Source organism: Hyperoodon ampullatus, assembly GCF_949752795.1.
Source record: "Hyperoodon ampullatus genome assembly, chromosome: 6".
Taxonomy (NCBI): domain Eukaryota; kingdom Metazoa; phylum Chordata; class Mammalia; order Artiodactyla; family Ziphiidae; genus Hyperoodon; species Hyperoodon ampullatus.
In genome coordinates this window covers 11,059,423-11,082,267 of record NC_136919.1, presented here as the reverse complement: position 1 = coordinate 11,082,267, position 22,845 = coordinate 11,059,423, and the positions used below count along the sequence as shown (strand labels likewise).

The 22,845-nt window shown below is 40.5% G+C and overlaps 1 protein-coding gene across 1 annotated transcript in view; it reads right to left on the bottom strand.

Annotated features, from left to right (window-relative positions):
* The window catches only part of PSMB7 (proteasome 20S subunit beta 7), a 57,055-nt gene that overhangs the window by 30,552 nt on the left and 3,658 nt on the right, over positions 1-22,845 (bottom strand). The window contains exon 5 of the mRNA XM_079707087.1: positions 17,314-17,429. Coding sequence (XP_079563213.1) covers positions 17,314-17,429 — 116 coding nt within the window. The remainder of the gene's footprint in view (positions 1-17,313; positions 17,430-22,845) is intronic.

Genomic DNA, 22,845 nt, shown 5'->3' with positions numbered 1-22,845 from the left:
CGGCTACTTACCTAAGAGCTAATAATTTTGTGGAAAACTGTAATCAATTACTGTAAAAGGGGAAACACAACTTACCTTAAAGACATCTTTCCCTAAAGACTACTAGCCTGTATTTTCTCCTGGGCCATCCTTTCTTTGGCAGTTTCACAGTAAATTAATTTTACTCTAATTTTTCCCAGGCACATATATTTCCTTCTACTTAGCTTCACCTAATACTTTAAGAAATGAAAAATATTTCCCTCCTAATATAATAATTCTTCCTTTATCAAAAGCTTTTTTTCATGAGAAACAACACCGCAGAAAAAATTTCCGTAAGTGGAAGTACATGCTAAATCTAAATCCTTAGAACAAAAAGTGTCTATCAATGTAGTGATGTTTCTCATCACAGTGATTTTTTTTTTTTTAGAGTGGAAGGTGTAGGAGAGGTAAACATAGAAAGGACACAGGGACCCCTATTACACTGTGTTTCTGCTTCCCCATTTACATCACAACCCCCCAAAACACACACACCAACTTACACACACACACACACACACACATGCAGGTGTACACATGGCACGTGCACAGAGTTGAGAAGTTTTCAGGAAAACAGGAGCTTGCTAAACTGCCTGATTCTGCTTCCCCTGAGATCAAAGATAAGCGGACTCCAAATAAACTTGAAAAGGGGAAATTCAACATTAAAAACAATTTCTAAATCACTTGCAAATTAGCTCCTGCTCCTAGCATTTTTAGGAAAGGAGGACTTTGGCGCCCCCTTTTCAGAAGTCCACAGAAGTGCTAGGAAATGGAGTGCAATTGACTTTGTCAACAGGTTTCTAGGAAACTCTGAATGTGTGTCTGCTGCTTAGAAAAGAGAAGACAGAATTTCAAATATGACTGCAAACGCCCAAAATGGCAAGAGAACGACATGCAAATCCTCACATAATTTCAAGGCAAGGCAACCGGGGGAAGGAACAAGGAGTTTGCCATTAAAAAGAAAAAAGATGGTAAACTCAATGAGACAGGTCTTTTTAAATAATTTCAATTCAAGTTTCCCAGATTTTATTTCAATGCCACTTAAAACTATATATAATAAATCATCAAATTCCATAGTAATACAGCAGCCATTTGACTCACAAAATGTTTAAATATTATATCCCATTTTCCCCATAAACCATAATAATGCCCACAGACATTCCATGATTTCAGCATCAACCTATTAACCTGGCACTCTCATACCCAAAACCAAGGCAAAAATCCTCTGCAGGATTTACCCTGATTTTTTATTCCAAAAACAAGGCCACCTTAGAAAATCAGTCAGAACGGCCTGGTTTCCCATTAAGGAATAAACAAACAGAAAAGCCAGGGGACAGTGTACCGGGTATAGGGGCCTCTGCTTTAGACCGTGGGCGTGTCAGGTGAAGGAAATGGATGTCAGAGGGAATATGCTTTCCACAAATGCAGGATGAGCTCTAAGAGCAAGGGGTGTGAGACCTGCCCTCAATCTCTCTCACAGTAGAGAGGAGGAAGCCAAGAGGGAAGAACAGGAGCATTCTGTCTGAGCACCCACCGTGGGCCACACAGCGTATGTTGTCATTTGGGCATCCTCACAGCACCCCAGGGAAGTGATAAAGCTTCTTGTCTAGGATTACAGGACTAACAAGCACAGGGCAGGATTCCTGTCTCAGGTGTGACCCTATGCCACTCTCTCAAACAGAAAGTTCTACAGGCCACAACATAGTTCAGAGCAGACATGCATGACTTTCCACAACCAGGTCTCTGGCTCGCTCAGCCCCTCCTCCTCCCCAATGTACACACACACTTGACACTCTACCAACACTAAACTGACAAGAATTTCCTAAATGCCCAGACCATTTCAAGCCTATCCCACCTTGGCACGTGCTATTCCCTCTGCCCCCTTGACAGTCCACAGAACTCCGAGGCACCCATCCAACCCCAACTGCGAGATGACTTCTCCTAGAAGCTTTCCTTGACCACCACACCCCCATCAGAGTTTATCACTCTCATCTCTGCCAACTGTCCATCCCTTCACAGCTGCATCCGCCATACCTAGCAGTCTCTGGCACACAGTGAGCACTAAATAGAATTTGCTACATTAGGCTGGGCTGGTTTGAGTACAACTGTTCAAATGGGGGAGCTGGGGAAACGGAGGTGGCCCTGAAGGAGTGACGACAGCAATAAATGCCTTGATAAAGTGTAAAAGAACATTTATTACCTAATTTATCATACCGGGATGAATATAAGACAAACTCAAATGTAAAGCAAGTCCATTTTCAAAAGAAAAGAAGGCTTTAAACCCACAAAACCATGTCCTATTATACATCCTAGTCTGGCCTGAACTCTGTGATATCACAGGAATGAAACGCCCTCCTTGGATTTCTGCATTTTTCTACCAAAGCTCTGTCTCATCAGTAGTTTCCAGGTAGCTGCTCCTTAGCAACCTCCACCAAGTCTGCCTTTTTCAGCCCACCCACAGTTACTGGAAGCCAGCTTCCAGAACAAAGCTCTTCAAAACAGAAATACGAGGTACAAGTCAGTGACCAGCATTTAGAGAGAGGGTGTGCATGACACTGTGACGGCTACCTAGTTACCCACTGACTTGCCTCTGCACCCACTGTCCTTCCCCAAGCTCGCCCACGCCATCCACACACACCCACCTGCTCAACCACCAACTCCCAAACCTCCCAGCACGCAGGCTGTGGGGAGAGACAGGGATGGGGGGAAGGGTACGCAACTTAGCCCTCTTTCATCCACGGGGGACAGAAACTGCTCTGCAACCCCCTGATCCACTGCAGCCACCTGGGTGGGCACTGCCTTACCCTGGCTGTCCAGGTTTGATGCTTATTAAAAGAATTCAACAGACGCCCCTGTGAGTCCCAGAAAGCACGGTCTTGCTCCCCATCTCTGAATGCCAGGGCCTGACTCACCCGCAGACTTTCAAGATGACTCCACGGGGCGCCCACACTGCACACCTCCAGGAGAAGAGGGCTCAGGCATAAATGCCACAAGGGTCACATCTCCAGCCATGCTTTTTTTTTTTTTTTTAAATATGTTGGGGGTAGGAGTTTATTAGTTTATTTATTTATTTTTGCTGTATTGGGTCTTCATTTCTGTGCGTGGGATTTCTCTAGTTGTGGCAAGCAGGGGCCACTCTTCATCGCGGTGCGCAGGCCTCTCACTATCGCGGCCTCTCGTTGCGGAGCACAGGCTCCAGACGCACAGGCTCAGTAATTGTGACCAGCCATGCTTTTAAAATGAAGTATCTGTCTTATTAATAATAGGTGACTGGCTTTAAAAAAAAAAAAAGACTAACACCTGTAAACAATGTAAAATATAGGCCCTGAAACTCAGAGAAATATGTGCAACACACAGGGCATTAATAAGTAAAAAGAGCTCACAGATAAATAACATCAATACACCAAGAGAGAAGAGGACACAGCAGTTTACAGAAAAGAAAAAGAGCAGAGGCCTCTACACATTTAGAGACACTGCTCAAGTTCACTAGTAAGAAATATAAATTGAAACTAAATAGCCATTTTTTGGCTTTTAGATTAGCAAAAATTAAAAAGAATAATACCCAGTGCTGACAAAGATGTAGTAAAAAGGGCAATCTAACATTCCTGTAGAAGCACAAATGGATAGAACTTTTCTAACACACAATTTAGAAACATCAATCAGAAAACATAAAGCTATACATACCCACCAAACCCGCAATTCTGCTAGAAACATATTCTAAAGAAATAAATGGATAAGTACCCAAATGACATTATGATCGCTGTTTAGATTAGAAAAAAGCAAAAATAACAACAGCAACAGTATGAAAAACTGGAGGTAAATGTAAAGGTCCAATACCAACAATCAGGAGATAGGGAAAATAAACAAATACTATATACATGGTGATTAAACATAATATTTTTTGGCAATGTCCATGATATAATATTTACTGAGGGAAAAACATGTTCCCAAGCAAAATTAACAGATATGTTTATATAATACATATTATACACACCTGGAAGAAAATTTTTTTAAATTATGCTCATTTCTGGGTGGTGCTATATTCTTTTGTTTACTTGTGTTTTCTTATTTTTTTTCAAGGACAATGCATTACTTACAATTTTTTAAGATATACACTTAGAGAAAATAAGAATTCAACTTTGTTAAGGGATTAAAAAAAAAAAAAAAAGCCAAAAGACCAAGACCTTGCCAGCTGTCACAGTCTTGCTGTGTAACAGCAGCAGCAGGCAGCTTAGTCCTGAAATCTGTACACAGGGGCCTGAAGGTCAACCCACGCATGCGTCAACAGTCCCAAGGAACAACAGCAGTCAATCATCCCAAATAAACACACCATGTCTCTCTACCACAGTCCTTAGGAGGGCTTCCTTAGGACAGGAACCAAAATTTTTTAAAAAGAGATAAAATCATCTTAACAATGAAGTCCTTTGAGCATATCAGCGCCAAGCCAGATCTCACTTATCCAGAAGTATACTATGTGGCAAACAAACTACTAAACAGACCACAACAGACACAGTCCACGTGGTGTTTTATGAAATTTCAAAGCAGTCACGTGAGTTTTGTCTGCTCCTCAGACATGGCAGGTAAGTGCAGTCCCATTTCACAGGAGGGAAGACTGAATTTTGGAGATAAGGAACTTGCCCAGATCACATAGCTAGTGATTAGAAAATCTGGGAATGTGAGCCCCGATCATCCTAAATTTAAAGTGTCCAACACTGCTTCTGTTCCATGTGCTGCCTCTTAAATTACAAAGCCAAATGCTTGAAATTAAGATTAGCATGGAAGCAGCTCTATTTTCTTAACTCTCCACCCCCAAAAGCATGCTTTCCAACTTACTTTTTGCTCAGATTACAGCAGAATGATTTCCACACATCTGGATACAGTTAATTTGTGTTGTTTTGCTTGGAAATTCAAATGAGACTGGGATTTCAGTTAAATGTTTTAAATGATTAAACAGATGCCATTCACTATTTAGCAATGCCACTCAAGTATCTAAGCATTTATTTTTAAATAGCCCCATTCAAAAAAAAATAAAATAAAACAGTGAAATTAGTCTCCATTTTCTAAACCCTCTGAGAGTGTTTCTGATTTTAGTTTATCAGCATTAGTATTAGTAGTTCAATTTGAATCCTAACTTTTTCTCAGAGAACAATCCAACTCAGGACAAAATTTGAAATGTAGCAAGAAAATTTTACTAAGATATTGCTTTTACTTGCTCTATATATTTTTTAAAAATACCCCCATTAATATGGCTTAAGGATAGTGGGATTTTTTTAAAAACATGAAACATGTTAATTTTTATACATGTCAGGGTTCACTCAAGTATGAAATCAAACTTGGCAATTCTAGAACCTATTTTATCAGACATGCTGAAGAAACTATAAAAGACAAATAATTTTCTAAAACATGCTGCTCTAAGTCAAGCTCTAGGAAGGATCTGAAAGCCAGCAGGTAGAAATCTGCTTTTTCTAATAAGGTCTAGGTTCACAAATTCTCACAATGAGGAAGGGAAAATATTTACCCTTAGGACCTTATCGGTCCCAGACCCTAATTCATGTGGTGCAGGTATTTCCTCATTTTACAGACACAGAAACTGAGGCTCAGCTGATTTAAAGGCAATAAGGGGAGCCAAGATTCAAATCTAGGTCTTGTTGGGGCTTCCCTGGTGGCGCAGTGATTGAGAATCCACCTGCCGATGCAGGGGACATGGGTTCGTGCCTTGGTCCGGGAAGATCCCACATGCCGCGGAGTGGCTGGGCCCATGGGCCATGGCCGCTGAGCCTGTGCGTCCGGAGCCTGTGCTCCGCAATGGGAGAGGCCACAACAGTGAGAGGCCCGTGTACCGCAAAAACAAAAAAAAAAACAAAAACAAACAAAACAAATCTAGGTCTTGTGGCTCTTTAGCCCATGCACCTTTCAGAAGGGCAACTCTCCACTCATCCTTTCAAACCAACCATCCCAGGTGCCCACTGGGCGGCAGGCTCTGGAACACGGATGCAAAAGATGTGGCACAGCTCTGAGCTTCCTGCCTGTTTTCCCACAGCACACCATTGAGGCCCTCCCAGCCCTGCATGACTGCCAAGCTGCTCCAGGCGGCACCACCACAGGAAGCACAAGGTGAATGGTGCCCCAGAAACTACAGGACAGCAGCCCTACTGCCCTGACCGCCTCCCCGCACAAAGGGGAAGATGATAGAATGCGTCTTCCTCATAGGTCGGCTGAGACCTGAATGAGACGGCACATGTAAAACAGAATGCCTGGCACATAGTAAAAGCTCAATAAAAGTTAGCTGTTACAAATACCCTAACACAAGGTCCCCGTCCTCCAGGGGCTCTTTTATACAATCATTCTCAACAAGTCTCAGGGTTGGCAACTTTAACAGAAATGCAGATCTTTAAAATTTCTTCTCTCAAAGTCATGAAGCTCTGAGAGGCGGCAGGAAATGGATTTCTAACTGCTTTTCCCCCAAATCAATTCAACCAGATCTTTTCAGGAAAAGAGCTGCTCCTTCTGCTAAGAAGTGGTCCATTTTAAGCACCCAAGGAAGGACCTGTTTGCCACCGTGGCCTGCCAAGGTGTAAGATGTATGCAGCGATAAAAGAGTAACACCAAGAACTTTCTCATCCATCAGTGTCAGCTCTCACTGACAGCGTGCTTACTCACACTTGCTCATTGTTAGTCAACTGGCCACTCATCCTGGACAAAATTTGATGCTCTCCACAGACCCATGGATGGGGATCATTTTTCACTCTGTTTCTGTCTACAAGGTCTGGTCTCCTGGTGTTGGTGCCTGCTCTGGAGGCCAATACTGCCAATGTGTGAAGAGCTGATTCATGAAAATAAAACAATGTTGGTGCCGGGGGACCACATTCAGCCACTAGAGAGCAGTGGAACTCCTCTTAGAGCTTGGGAAAACCCAGACACTGACTTGAAATGGTTTAAATGTACGCATGCATTTCATTGTAAGTCTTGGCCAAAAGCTTGGAGGAGAGGCAGGCCAAGCAATCAGACAATCTTGCATGGGTTGCTGAAATCCAGATTTGTCCTTTGTCAGCATAAGCCGTTTAATTTGATGTTTTCACTCCTGAGTAAGCACTGAGTATTACATTTAAACCCCTCGTGAGGGGAAAGAATGCTTCCTTTTCATCAGCAAATGTACCTCAATGTCATTTTATTCCCAATGAAAAAAATATATATATATATATATTCCATTTAATATGCTAAGAAATAGATTTTAAAGCATCCAACAACATTTCATTCAGAAACTGATTTCTCAAAAACTGCAGTTCCTTTTCTAAATGTAATGTAGTCAAAAAGGAGTTAAATTTTACTCTATGTAAATAATGTAAAACACCACTCGAAGGGAACAGGGATTTTTCTTATAATTGCAACTGCAACGTCTCATTGACCTGACAGGTTATAAACGCTTATTCTTAAGAAAAGACTAACATTTGGGGCATTCAGGCCTAGAAAGTGAAAGGCTGTGTTTTATTAATGTATTTTAATGAAATGCCACAAGGTATGAGAACAGAAAACTGTTCTCCTTCAAACAGAGGAGTCACCTAACCTTATGTGTAAAGGATAAGACGGAGGATGAAAATTACCTTAAAATTACCTCTCCTAATCATCGGGCTCCCACAGTCATCAGGCCCCACCAGGAAACAAGCTCTCACTCAGCACTGCAGAGCACAGGGCACACACACTTCTCTCTCCCGCTGCAGGAGTTCGAGGCAGTTAGAGCTGACAGGTCTTTCAAAGGCACCCTTTACTCTGGCCCGCATTTCAAAATAGCTTCCCAAACTGCAAGTTAAGCCCTTTGCAGGCCTTTTCCAAGTTTTCCTGTCCCTTAGAACCCTCTAGGACAAAGGACCACAGAGTTTAATAACTTATAAAAACACACTTAGTCTTAATTGTAAGTAAAGGTTTATCTTGTCCATAGAGCCTTGTGCAAACAATAATAAATCCTATTTACTGGAAAAATGTGCAAAACACTGTTACATATATTTTTTCACTTTATTCATCTGTGGACTAGATGGTATTATCTCCACTTTATAGATGCAAAAAAAACAAAACAAAAAAAACTAAGATCAGAGGGATAAAGGAACCTAATGAAAAACACACAGCTAGTAATGGCAGATCTGGTTGCCAACAAATCCCTAGTTACATGACCTCCACACAAAAAGTCTTCTGATATATAAAATGACTTTCCACTTGGTCTGTCCAACAAGAAAGTAAAAGATCATCAAGCACTAGGTTACGAGAATGTAAAGGCACTTTTTGTAGTAGAGCCAATTCTGAAACAAGAGCAGGTAAAGATGAACTAATTAACCCCACTCTCTCTGAAATGGGGTTTAAAAAGCAAAGGACTTAAAACTGTGCGCACTGCATTTAAGTTCTGAAATGTACTCCTAGCAAGGGCTTTTATTTGGTTATAGGATAAGGACTGAACTCAAATCAGAAAAGACTTCATGGTGAAACGTCAGAGCAGAAAAAACAAGAGGAAGAGCACCCTAACATTAGTTCAATATCTCACTATTTTACCTACAAGAGACATTTAATATTTTCTACACAGAATCAAGAACAAAGTCTACTCTAATTAGAACAGATAAAGAACCAGCAAGGACTGGCTCTATTACATTCCCTGAAACAACATGATGAATTGCAGAAGTAAATATTTTCTCATCTCCTAACATAATGGCACCATCTATTGGCTTAGTACCACCATTGCAACAACCAGGAATCCAGATGCATAACCCAACTTTCATGGGCTTTTGGTTCCCAGCTGCTTAATTCCTGGCATTCCATAGTGGTACAAATTTTAAGATATAAAATCCATGCATCGCACATTTTAAATCTTCTGAAATTCATCTTAAATATATTAATCAAAGCAGGAAAAACTGCCAGAAAAATCTCAGTACACAGAACTGCACACAGAGAATGTGTTAGCACTAAAATTATCAAAACACCATGCATCAAACATCAATGATGTTCTACACACAAAGATTTTTACATGTGGTTATCTCACTTAATCCTCACACATTACCCATGGAACAGATCCTCTAACCCCCATTTTCCTGAAGGAGAAATCAACACTCACAGTCAAACAACTAATAAATGTTGGACTTAGATCTGAACCCAGTATGACTACAAAGACCAGCTCTTTTCACTATCCCACCCTACTTCAGAAAATTAAAAACGACTCCAGAGCAACATATGCAGGGGAAAAGCACACAGTGCTTTACAGAGCGTGTTCACACACGTGACATGGCAGCATCCCAATAACCCAGTGACCTTCAAGTCAAAAAAAATCATTTTCTTTTTAGAAATGAGGGGTTTGAGGTTCAGAGAGGTTAGGTGATGACTAGCTCTGGTCAATCAGGGCTGTGACTGAAGCCAGGGCTTCCATCTCTTTCTCTAGCATTCTAGGCTCTGGATGGTCACCGGCTGTACAGACAAAGCTCCCACCAGGATGGGGTTCCCGCCAGCACATAGTCCTTGACCCACAGAGAGCAGGGGACAAGACTCGCTTCAGTCCTGATGGAGACCCATGCTTACAGAATGCCTGCACAGTCACCCGGCCCACACTAGTCAGGAAAAAGAATTTCCAGCTCAGGAAAAAGGATTTTCAGCAACACTAGAGCTACAAGGTCATGTGCCCTCTGAGAAGGCTTCTACGTGGGCCTATAAACTAAATACAGTGCTGCTGAGTTCACATCTGATTTCAGAATTGAAAATGAATGTGGAAGAAATATTTGCCATCTTATAGTACACTGATTTGATACAGCACAGGACAATTTTTCAAATCGAGTCATGTGGAGATAACAAAACGTCTGCACAAAGGTTGCACTTTAGTGTAAAAATATGGAGAAATGGCAGGTCTGAATTCCCTACTGATGTTCCTAAGTTCCAACTTAATTCTAAGACTCTTCTTTGCCCACAAGGTGAGACATCTGGTATGTTTACTACTCTGTCCCGAATCTTTTTAATTGCTAGGGGGCTCTGTAAACTGGGACTTAAGAGGTACATTCCAGTAATTAGGAAATTGTATAACCAGTTTATCTAGAGATAGAATTTTACCTGGACGGCCCTGGCAGTGACCCAAAGTCTTCCCTAATGGTGCATATCAATGTTTATTCCTTAAGTTAGTATTCCTAAATTGTCCAAGGGCCTCATTTCCAGGAATGTCGTGCTTTAAATTTCATTCATATTAATTCTCTATGTGAATAAGTGGGCAAAATAAAAATTTTATATATGTTGCCAATGCAGCTACAAGGAACATTGCCAAACTAACAGCAAAAGATGGTCCCCAAGCTTCTCCTGACAGTACTTCAGTTTGCTTAATAAAGAAAAGCTGGCAAGTTAAAAGAATAAGCTAATTAATCTGAGAATTAAAAGAACCCATATTTTGTCTATTAAAAAAAAAACCATAACCCTTTTCCCTTTCTTAATAAAGAAAAGTCAAAAATCTTGCCTGGTTTTCCACAATCACACTAATCAATCACCTGCAGTCTCTTACAAATTATTTTCTTAAAAAATAAATAATTAAATGAAACCTAAGGGGTCCTTTCTTCTTTTTTGAGAATGGACCAAAACACATTTGGTCTGGACCACATGCCACACACTACTCACAGCAATAACAAAGCCCAGGGGGAAAAGTCAGAGACCAGGGTTCTCATGCCAGATCATGCACCTCCAGGCTGTGTGACCTCAGCATACCTCTCTGAGCCTCAATTTCCTCACCCCCAAGACAGGGATGATAGTACCCACTTCACAGCGGTGCAAAGAATAAATCAGTCAAGTGTCTCACAACAGCTGCTGGCGCTGCAGCTGGCAAGCTGCTGGACGAACGCTGCTATCATTATGGCCAACACCCCGTTCACAAAAAAGGTTTTAGGACAGAAACTGTCCGAGGGCCACACCACGAGGAGTTTGATATACTCTTCTCTTAAGCAAACCCTCGGGGAGGTAAGCCCTCAGCGAAGGCGCTCAAGGAGCTGTGCCAGCATGTTAGAGATGCGCAAGACAAGACAGGTGTCTTCTATTCGATGTAAATTAAGAGTAGCCTTCAGGCGCCTGGCTAGTCGCCAATACAGGCCCATGGGTAGACAAAATGTAGACACCCTTGTCTTACAGGTAATTTGTAGCTTCCAGCTCTTACTGTCAAATCACTCAGGAAAAAGAAAAGATTCATTACAAAGTTGTATTTTTATTTCTCATAATAAAAAACTCCTACTTTCACTAAAACATGAGAATTTACATGAAATATTCATTTTCTCACTTACACCACACTTACGGAAAGCCTCAATCCCACAAGGAATGTTAACGTTCTGGGGGCACATTTCAGTTAGGAGGGCCTTCTATTTTATCTATAGTTGGAGGTTTGGTTTGTAGCTCACCCAAAATAAGTCACATGAATTAAAACAAAACCACCAAATTTTGGCACTTCTGGGGTTCTCTCAATATCCAGCTCCCCATTCCCTCAAAAAAAAAAAAAAAAAAAGGGAAGAAAGAAAAACCACCATCACCTCCACGGAAGCCAGAACTCCATCAGGAGGAAAGGCAGCGCTGCACACCTCGCACAGCAGGGAGAGGCATCAAGCCCTACTCAAAAGTGAACAATGGCCAAAAGAAACTAAAAGAATGGCAAAGGCAAAACCAGGACAGCACAAAAACTGTATTTTATTTCACATTCGCCGATAAAAGGTGCCTCTTCACAACGGACTTGGATCAGAAAGAAACGAAATATAAAATTCATGTTGTCTTCGGGTGGTAGAATTGTGTATAATTTTTTAAAATTTCCTTTGATACTATAAAGCTGTTTCAGTAAATACTGTTTTTAATACGCAGGAAAGAAAATCCACACAAAGAACAGTCAAAAATATCCCAAACAAATAAATGCCCCTTGGGAATTTGTATAAATATTTTTAGTATTCAGGAGCAGGACTTAATAGCTTAATGAAGGAACATCTGTAAGATGATAAAATCAAAGCAGCTGTGATGAGCTCAGGCTTGCTTGAGCTGAAAGACAAATCCCAGCTTTGCTGCTTACAGGCAGGGCAGCAATGGGCAGGTTAGTAAATCTAAGTTTCAGGTTTCTCAACAATAAGTAGGTAATGATAGCATCCCTTGCACAGAATTTTAACTGAAAATAATGTGCTGGCACCAGCAGACACTGGCACAGAGACACTTCCAAATACGCTTTAAATTTAAAATAATACTAAGCTTAAAAAAAAAAAAAGACCGATCACATATGCAGTGCTTTGTGCTGTTCCCTTACGGCTCAACTGGAGCCACACAAATGGAACACAATCTAAACCAACTCTACTCCAGGGGTACTGTAAACTGTTCACAAACAATAAACAGCAGTTAAGGTTTCTAACACTAGGTTTTACACATGCTTTGGCACAAGCAAGTTAGAGAATCAAAAAATTAATTCACCATCAAATATTCACTGAGTCACACAGGACTCCGTGAGACTCTGGGAGTGAGACAGATTCTACTGACAGAGATCTCAGAGTCTTGCAGGGGCAGGAAGGACAAGAGCTGGGGAAAGTAGTCTGGACACGGTTGAAATCCTGGAATCAAGCTGCACACCAAATTACCGGAGAGGGACTTGCTAACAGCCTGGGGCAGTCACGAGGGAACGGCTTCTGGGCTAGACCTTGGATGATGAGTAGGAACACTCCAGGCAGAAAACGCATTTCTGAAAGACGGCAGCACAGCAGCAGTGGGGTGTGAAAGGCAGTTCAGAGGAAGGCAAGGGGGCTGTTGCCACTAACACCTAAGGTACGTGTGGAGGAGGAAGAAGAAAAAGTATAAAGCCAGACTGGAAGGAAGATGACCCCGGTGGAGGAGTTACTGCAACACTGTGGTCAAGAGCCAGGAAGGAACTGGCACTGAGGAAGACAGGAGAGGACGGTCAGAGACCCGGCACGGGGCCTAATGGCTGGCTGGCTTCTGAGTGCGCTCTGTGACGACCGTGGCCATCCCTGTGCCACTGGACCCATGCACATATTCAACATTTCTGGCCAGATGTAATCTCCCTCTCTGCCTCTAGACTTCCCACATGCCAATCCTCCTTCCGACAGCTGTCAGGCTGCTCTAACAAGCGAATCTTATCCTATCATCCCCTGGCTTGAAAAGAGTAGATGGGAACCTCCAGGACAAAATCAAACAACTCGGCCTGTACCGTCGGGACTCTCTCCGGCCCAGCTTTCCAGCCTTGCCTCTGCCCCACCCTCCTGAACGTCAGTACATCTTCATCGCTCCACCTCTTCTGCTGTGCCCCCGGCATGGAACACTCCCCCCACCCACTGCACTTGCCTCACCCATCCAGCAAACTCTGGCCTTTCAGTTCTTTGACCATACTGGTCCCTTGTGCACTGCAGGGCCTGAAAAGTCTTTCCCTTGCGGGTAGGGAGTAGGGTGGCTAATTCCTACTTATCATTCAGGTCTCAGCTTAAGTGTTACTTTTCCCCATCTTTCACCTACCAGACTGGCAAGAATATCCAAAGTAGGAGAGTTTATAAGAGAAAAGCATTCTCATATTCTCTTGGTGGAATACAAACTAGTACAATCTTTTTGGAGGGCAATTTGGCAACAGCTCTCAAAAGGTAAAATGCACTGTATGACCAGCCATCTGTCACTTTTGGGGGCTGCCCAGTAGCTATACTTCCTTTCTATGTCTGGGGAACCCCCCCCCACCTTATAAACGGATGACTGAGCCTCACCAATCATCACCAACCAAGCACCCACCCTTCCCTATAAGGAATCTCGGACAGTGACCACCCTTCCCTATAAGGAACTCTCGGACAGTGAATGAGATGGCAGAAAGCCTCAGTTCCAGATGAGGCAGCCAGGGCAGCAGAGTGAGCAGAGAGCCAGGGTCTGTGCCAGCTGGGCCAGCAGTGTGGTCTGCAGCATTCTGCCTTTGCCTGCAATGGCCCATTCTGCAGCATTATTTCTGAAACTGTTCTTGGCCCCAAACCCAGTTCTTGCCCTCCCAGCTATTCTGTGAGCCACCTATTATCCTTTAAAAAATAAAAATTCCTCCTTTCCTAAATCATCCAGCAATTCTAATGATTACAACAGAGAATTCTGAGCAATACATGAACACACCCTAATTCAGAACTCCACTACTAGCAATTTGTCAGATGTACTTACACAAGTACACCAAGACATATACTCATCAATAGGAGAATGGGTCACTAAATCATGGTAGAGACATGTAATACAATTCTATGAAGGTGGTGTTGTAGGTTTGATGTAGATCTACAAGCACTGATACAAAAACTTCTTCAAAACAAGTTAACAGTAATGGAACAGTATCTACAGCATGACCTCAGCTATGTATTTTTAACAGGGATAGACAGATAGATGACAGATGACAGAGATATATATAGGTGGATCATAAAACATTTTCTGAGAAAAAACGCAATAAACCCTTAATAGTGATTACTTTGGGGAAATATGAAAGAGACTTACTTTTCATGTAATTTTTTTCCCCACTTGAATGTTTTGTCATGTTCATAAATTACTTTCATTAGAAAATGTTTTCATGTCACTTGCCCAGTAAGGACTTCCCAAACACCCATTATCCACATGCTCCTTCCTGTATTCTCTCTTATTACTGTTTTTTTCCTCCAGGGCACTTAGCACAGTGCATTCTTTTAGATTAATGTGTATTTACTTAATTCCTATCTCCCGCAGAGGCTATAAGTTCTGAGGATAGGTGCTGTGTTGACCACTATATTCCCAGTGCCTAGCACATAGCAGATGCTAAATAAATATCTGATAAATGAATGAAACTAACTTATCCTTCTTTGAAGATTCAGCTCAAGTGAAGTGAAGCTTTCCCTGAGTTTAGACCCTTTCTCCCTTGGGCCTCCAATGGCCTTTGTACCTACTGCCCTTGTCAGTTTATACAGCTATCTCCCCGATTACACTGGGAATATGTTGAGGTTAAGGATCCAGACATTCAACCTCTCTCTGTGGAGCCTGCTACAGTGCTTTTACACAGAAGGCACTCAAGAAATAGTTGATAAATGAACAGATGAACAAACAAACTAAACCTCAAAGTAACAACTTACTTGTGTATCTAAAATCAGGTGTTACTGATGTCTTGCTCTTCTTAATCTTCTTTATCTCTTATGAAAGCAAAACCAGACTGTGGAGAGTGATGATTTCTGAGCAGAAGTATGCCATAAAATCAAAGCTGTGGAGCCATCACCCTGGACTCACATTGGACTTGGAGGGAAGCAAGATCACTGTCAGCCAGGACAGAGCACAAAGTGGAGTTGCAGGAATGAAATGAGCAGACACAAATCTGCTTTACTCACTTTTAACAACTTTTCCTAAATTCAGGATTATGCTCATAAGACAAATTACTACAGTTCAAAAGCAACAGAAACCAATTAAATTTTTCCATCTTAAAAATGAAAAGGCTTTGTATCAATATTAAATTTCCTGATTTTGATGATTTTATCAAGGTGATGTAAGAGAACATCCTAAAGGATTTTGAGATAGAGGGTTATGGTGTCCACTATTTACTCTCGAATGGTTCCATACACCAAAAAATAACAATAATGTATGAGAGAGTGAGCAAAAATGTGGTAAAATGTTAACAATTGACAAAGACGAGTAAAGTGTATATATGACTATTCATTGTACATTTTTGTTACTTTCCTGCAAGTGTGTAATTTTTTTTAAATAAAAAAAAGAAGAAATGAAACTACTTAATAGAAAAGGCTATTCTACCTTTACTACCATTTAAAGGCATCAAACGGGGGAAAATAAAAACAGTACTTTGATGGAAATAACAAATAAAATGGAACAAAGCAATTCAGAGCAATTCTAAAGTTAAGTATCTTCATTTTAAAATAATTATTCCATACGGTATCTGGGGACAAATCATTCTTCTCACAAACATGGAACATCTGTTGCATACAAATCTTATGAGGCTTGTGTATTACATGGAATGGAAGAGCAAAGTCTCAAGCTAGGAATTTCCAAACTATTCAAGGCAGCCATTATCCCTGGCTCTGCAGAGCCAAGATACCAAGACAAAAAATGCAAAAGGAAAACAACAGCTGGAAAAACGCCAGCTACAAATGACCTGTTCAAGTTACTGGACAAATGCAATTTCTTTCTTTTTTTTAAAGATTTATTTTTGATATGGACCATTTTTAAAGTCTTCATTCAATCTGTTACAGTATTGTTTCTGTTTTCTGTTTTTGTTTTTTGGCTGCGAGGCATGTGGGATCTTAGCTCCCTGACCAGGGATAGAACCCGCACCGCTGCACTGGAAGGTGAAGTCTTAACCACTGGACCACCAGGGAAGTCCCTGGACATATGCAACTTCACTCAGAAATTTAGCATGAAAGTTAAATTCAAAACTCCCAACTCTTCTAAATATAATTTTATCACTTTTTTTAGTCATTTTAAAAAAAGTACTCTTATCTAGCATTTAGAGCTAAAATACAAATGTACAAGGCTGATCTAAAAAGTGTAGCTACTATTTATAGGCCAGGCACTGGACCAGATGCTTTATACACATTATTTCTAATCATTATAAATAACCTGGTATGCATGGTAGGTATTACTGATACCATTTCACAAGTAAGGAAATCAAGGTTCAGAGAGGAATTATATGCCCAGGATCCCTCAGAGATTAAGCGGCAAAGGGGAACTCTGGTCACTCTAACTTAAAAAAAAAAAATCTCTGCTTGTACCAGGCCTATTCCCCCAGTGAGGCCTCCACTCTAGCCTTCCCTCTGCCCGGGAGGCCCATCCACTCAGACCTCACCTTCTTCATGAACCTACTTTAACCTTCTCAAGTCCCCTTGCACTGCATTAATATTTTTTAGCTTTTTGTTTTGAGATAATTGTAAATTCACATGCAGATGTTAGAAATAATACATCACATTTTTGTACACTCTTGACTCAGTTTCCCACAAAGGTAATATCTTGCATAACTGAAGTATAATATCACCTGCATTATTTTTTTCTCCTACTATTTATCTCTAACATATAAATATATTTATAATTGTTGCTGTTATGGTCTGTCCACCCCCACTAAAAAATAAACTTCCTGCAGGCAAGAATCTTTATCTAAATTTTGTTCACTGCTATATCCCAAGCACATAAAACAGGACCTAATCCCTAGGAGGAACTCAATAATACTTGTAGAAGGAATCAAAGCACTGTACTGCACTGCGTCCTCTATCAGGAAATAAACCGACTTTAAGAGACCACCTTAGTAAATAAGACGATTCTGAAACATCAGGGAAACATTACACTCACCCATGGTGACATAAGGCAACTTATCAGTTGATCCATGAGGATAGATGCTGTAGAGGTGAGGTCCAGTAACATCTACTCCCCCCAAAACTAGGGCTGCACCAATGTAACCTTGATACCTGGTGATCAGAGTATGCATAAGAAAAAACAAAAATGAGTCTATATTGCATCACTATAACTTAACCGAAAGTTGTATCTGAAGTCAGACAATAAAAAGCTTTTCTTACACTACTACTGCTTCATTAAATAATTACTGTTTTGAAGGGGAAAAAATAGGGAATTGAGCGAACATACTTGAACATCTACTATCAGCCAATAAAAACTGTAAATTGTGTGAGGCATTCCATGTGCCTTACATAATCTTAGTCTCACAACTCCCTTCAAAAGAAGACACTATAATTCTCATTGTAGAGAAGAGAAAACCAACCCAAAGACATTTTTAAGCCTCAGAGCCAAGCTTGGCTTACTCCAAAGGTCATCAGCACCCCTCCCATCATACCTCTCTGTGTTTAGCAGATAAGCTCCCTTCCAAGTCAACAGTGAGTTGTTGCTAAACTAAAGCTGTTCAAATTATCAACCTCACCATAGCCTCACAGGAAAATAGCTAATGTCAAAACACCTTTCCCCTCGGGCTTCCCTGGTGGCGCAGTGGTTGAGAGTCCGCCTGCCGATGCAGGGGACACGGGTTCGTGCCCTGGTCCGGGAAGATGCCACATGCCGCGGAGCGGCTGGGCCCGTGAGCCATGGCCGCTGAGCCAGCCTGTCCGGAGCCTGTGCTCCACAATGGGAGAGGCCACAACAGTGAGAGGCCCGTGTACCGCAAAAAAAACAAAAAAACAAAAAACACCTTTCCCTTGAATAAATCCACAAAATTATGACAGATATGAGCTCATACTGAGTAAAAGAAAGAAGTATTTCATCATGCAGGGAAGTGAATGAAGTAACTCCATGACAGCCTATATAAAACCCATTGCTCCTGCCCACAGTTTAAAACTGTATCTCTCAGAACATGGGCAAGAATACATTTTCCGCCTCACCCCCACCTGTTTAATTCTGCACGTATTTGTTCCTTTGGACCCTCTACTTAGTTGGTTTTCGCTTCTACAGATTGCTTTCCTTGTATCTCGTTCAATTTTTTACCATTAGAACTGCTATGCTAGATAAACATGCTGGATTTAAAGTTCTCCACTGCGAGCCTTTAGCTCTCTGGGAAGAAAAATGAAACCAACACATGCTGAATTTGCCTAATGATACAATCATTAAAACTGATATAAATAACACAAGAACCAATCAAAGTCATAACTTTAGACTGTCTGAGATATAGCTACCCATCAGAAAGCACTCTAGGTCGAGTCCAATATTTCCCGTGTCCCTTGATTACCAATTTATTATTTCAAATCTTCCATTTATAAGTGAAAAAATAAAGAGCAGGAAAGGATTTTAAAAGCAGCCTCAATACAGAGTGAAGTAAGTCAGAAAGAGAAAGACAAATACTGTATGCTGACACATATATATGGAATTTAAGAAAAAAAAAGGTCATGAAGAACATAGGGGTAAGACAGGAATAAAGACACAGACCTACTAGAGAATGGACTTGAGGATATGGGGAGGGGGAAGGGTAAGCTGTGACAAAGTGAAAGAGCGGCATGGACATATATACACTACCAAACGTAAGGTAGATAGCTAGTGGGAAGCAGCCGCATAGCACAGGGAGATCAGCTCGGTGCTTTGTGACCGCCTGGAGGGGTGGGATAGGGAGGGTGGGAGGGAGACGCAAAAGGGAGGGGATATGGGAACATATGTATACATATAACTGATTAAATTTGTGATAAAGCAAAAAATAAAAATAAAAAAATAAAAAAAAATAAAAAATAAAAAATAAAAGCAGCCTCAAGAGGGAACAGAGGCCCAGACAAGGGAAGAAACTGGTCCCTAGCCGCATGAGCTAGCAGAAGGGTCAAGACTAGATCCCAGCGCTCTGGGATGAGAAGCCAGAATCACCAGATCCACCACTCCCACCCCAGCCCAGTGCTTGATCCACTATATCAACTGCCTGCCAAACACGCTGTTTAGTTAAAGTCAATTAATAACCAGCTAGTTCCCTTCCAAGCTAAAACATAATCTGTTTGATGCCTTTAGAAGAGTCTAAGATATTTTGGCAAGTCAATGAAATCCTTAAAAATGGATCCAGAAATTCTGTTTCCAGGAATCTAATTCTATTGATATAAAAGAACAAATACGCAGAAATGAATGCATAAGAATGTTTTTTGTGGTAACTGTTTATGATGCTAAAAAAGTGGAAACAGTCAGAATTAGCTAAACTAATACAGCTATACAATGGAACACTACACAATCGTTAAAAACCATGCTGCATTTTTCATGTACTACCGATGGTAATCTTACTCAAGGACAATTTTGGCAATATATATTAAAATGTTAAATGTGCCTACCTTTGACCCAGTAATTCTACTTCTAGGAATTTATTTTAGAATATAACTTAAAGAATTAATAACACAAGTACCTAAAGATTCTATATTCCAAAGGATCGGCAGAATACCTTACAATACCTTAAACACCTTAAAGTAAGCAATATTGTTAATCTTCAAAAATTGGTTAATAAAATAGATTACTGTGATCCAACAAAAATTAGGATACCGATCTATGGTTCTTAAACTTTTGGGGGCACAGACCCCACGGAAAAAATGATTAAAATTGTGGAACCCTCGCCCGTAACAAGTGTACACACACAAATTTTTCTCTATTTCAGGAGAGTTACAGGTCTCCAGAAGTCCTCCACGGGCTCAAGGTAAAATCTCTGGATGCCGAGCTCGTCTACTGATGGGAACAATGTTCACAATATACTGTTATGTGAACAGGGTCAGTTACAAAACAACACATATAGCAGGATTCCATTTTTGCAAATACATGCATGAGTATACGTGCCTAGTATAAAAGGTCTAAGAAAATAGATCTCAAAGATTCACAGTGTATGTGCTTAAGTGGCAGAGTGTCAGCTGAAATCTACTTGCTTCTTTTCACATTTCTATAGTGTCTGAATTTTTTACAATGATCGTACATTACTTTTATAATAATTTATAAAAAGGTTTTCTTTTTGAAATACTCCAACATGGAAACTATTGAAGAGGCACTGGTAGGTGAAAAGATTAGGTTACAATATGGGATAGAAAGCACAACTATGATCCCATTTTTACAGAACAAAATATGTATTGTTAAACATAGGAAAAACCCTGAAGAGTGTACCATAATCTGTTAGCACCGACTGCTTATGGGTGGTAGAAATTCAGATAATTTCTATTTTTTTTATCTATATCTTCTAGCTTTTTTACTGTGAACATGCACTTATAATACTGAAGGAAGGGAGGAAGGGATGATCAAGTGAATGAACGAACGAATAAATAAATTTAAAAGTCTAGGAGTATATACAACCAGCCAAAATGTGATTCTCGCCTATTTTTTCTTTGAGCTTTACAGTATTTTCAGAATTTTCTACAATGAATATATAGTACTTTTGTAAGGAAAAAAATTACAATAAAATAAAATTTTAAAGCCTCTACATATTCAAATAGTTTCCAGAATACAGAATAGTATATCAAAGATTTCTGCTAGACTCAACAAGAAGGCTCCATGCGCAGAAGGAACAAGTATCACAGATATCTTCTACCTATAGCCACCACAGAAGTAAAATAAAAGTACTGCTTAAGTAAGGAAAAAGACACCCACTTCTGTTTATCAAATCCTCTTTTCTCACTTATTCACATACAAGGAAATAGATTATTCAGGGGGAAGAAAACAGCAAGAGTACACCTTGTATTCTTTTTTCAGCCTCTGAATGAGGATCTAACTATGTATCAGGCCCTGTACTAGGCACTGCATAAGCCTTGTTTCTTTATTCATTTCCTCCCCAAAAGTTAGAGAGACACAACTATTATCCCCATTTTACTGAGGAAGAAACTGAGGATAAGAAGGGTGAGGTGAACAGCCCAAAGTTACACAAATGTAAGCACTGTAGACAGGATCTGAAACAAAGTTCTAAAGTCAAATCCTATGCTTTTTTCTCTTATACTAGTGACCCACTTTACGTAACTCAACAAAAATGTCAAAAGACATAAAGAACCATAACTAACCTGGTTTAAATTTTTGTGTTCTTCTCAAAACTTTGATAAAATTTAACTTTTACAAAGTATGTTAAACTAAAGATAATAAAACACTGAAAAAAGAGAATTTAGAATTTCTGAAACATTCTAAAGAGATTAACAGAAACATCTGCTAGATTTAGCTAAATGTTAAATGACACTGCAAGCAATCTTGAAATATTTACTGCAATTTTACGTTTAAAAATCGTTTTAAATGTAATGTACCACACAAACCACCAGAGGGAGCTTTACATTTAAAATCAAAATCACAAATGTCTTCAGTTATCTTGACAACAGATGTGCTTTAACAAGTTCTCACACTGCACTGGAAGAATTTATTTGATAGGTGATAATTCTCCAGGATTAGGATAATGATTATGTACATAAATAAATGGAAATCCTGACATAAAGGCTCAGTACAGCCAGAGTAGGAATTGGGTAGATATGGACTAGGCTTCCTGCCCATATGACTCATAAACCCTGGTATCCTCTGCTGTAAAATGGGAACTGTTCTACTGGCCTTGCTGCACAGCTATACTAAACCTCATATCCACTTCCTGAGAGCCCAGGGGCCACGCAACACTTGTAGACGAAGACCTGCAAATTCACAGGAAGGCAAGGGCCAGGCAGGAAACAGAGAAGTGAGCCACACAAGGACTGACAGGCCAGAACACATGCTCCCACTTCCAAAGGCAACAACGGCCACTCAGTCCCACATACCGCCCGCTTTATGAGCTTTTATCAGAAGCTGAAAATCCATATTTTAAATTCAAAGCTCCCAATTTATAATTATTTGCCACTATTTTTTTTAAAACACTATGTGAGCCAAATGAAATTTCTTTACAAGCTGAATACGGCCTGTGAGCTGCCAGCTTACAAGCTTTGCCTTCTGTTCCTGCTCCCCTTTAACTCTCACAGGCCTGGATGCAGCTGCTACCACTTGGGACAGAGATAAAGAAAATGTCTTGTGTAGGTTGCTTAATGAATGATGAGGACCAGAATAAAGGCCTCTGACCAACTTTTTAAAAAATTTTAAAAAGGTATCACGATACACATTCTATAAGGAAGGAAAGAGGAGAGAATCTGTTAACGCTAAGGTAGGTCACAAAAGGAGAAGCCAGGATTCCAACCCAAGACTAAATGTCCAGGCTATTTCCACTATACTACATTGCTTCTCTTCTCTTTACGAGGGGCAAATGAGAAAATGGACTTAAAATGTGAAAACTGTCTGGACCTATACAAACACAAGGTGATGATGTGGTCGTTAAGGACTAAAGAGAAACAGAACTGCTAAGAGGAACTCTGGGAGTCAGCAGGGAGTGAACGTCAGGTGAGGCAAACGAATGCACCTCTTTAAGCCTCAGTTTGTTCACTTATAAAT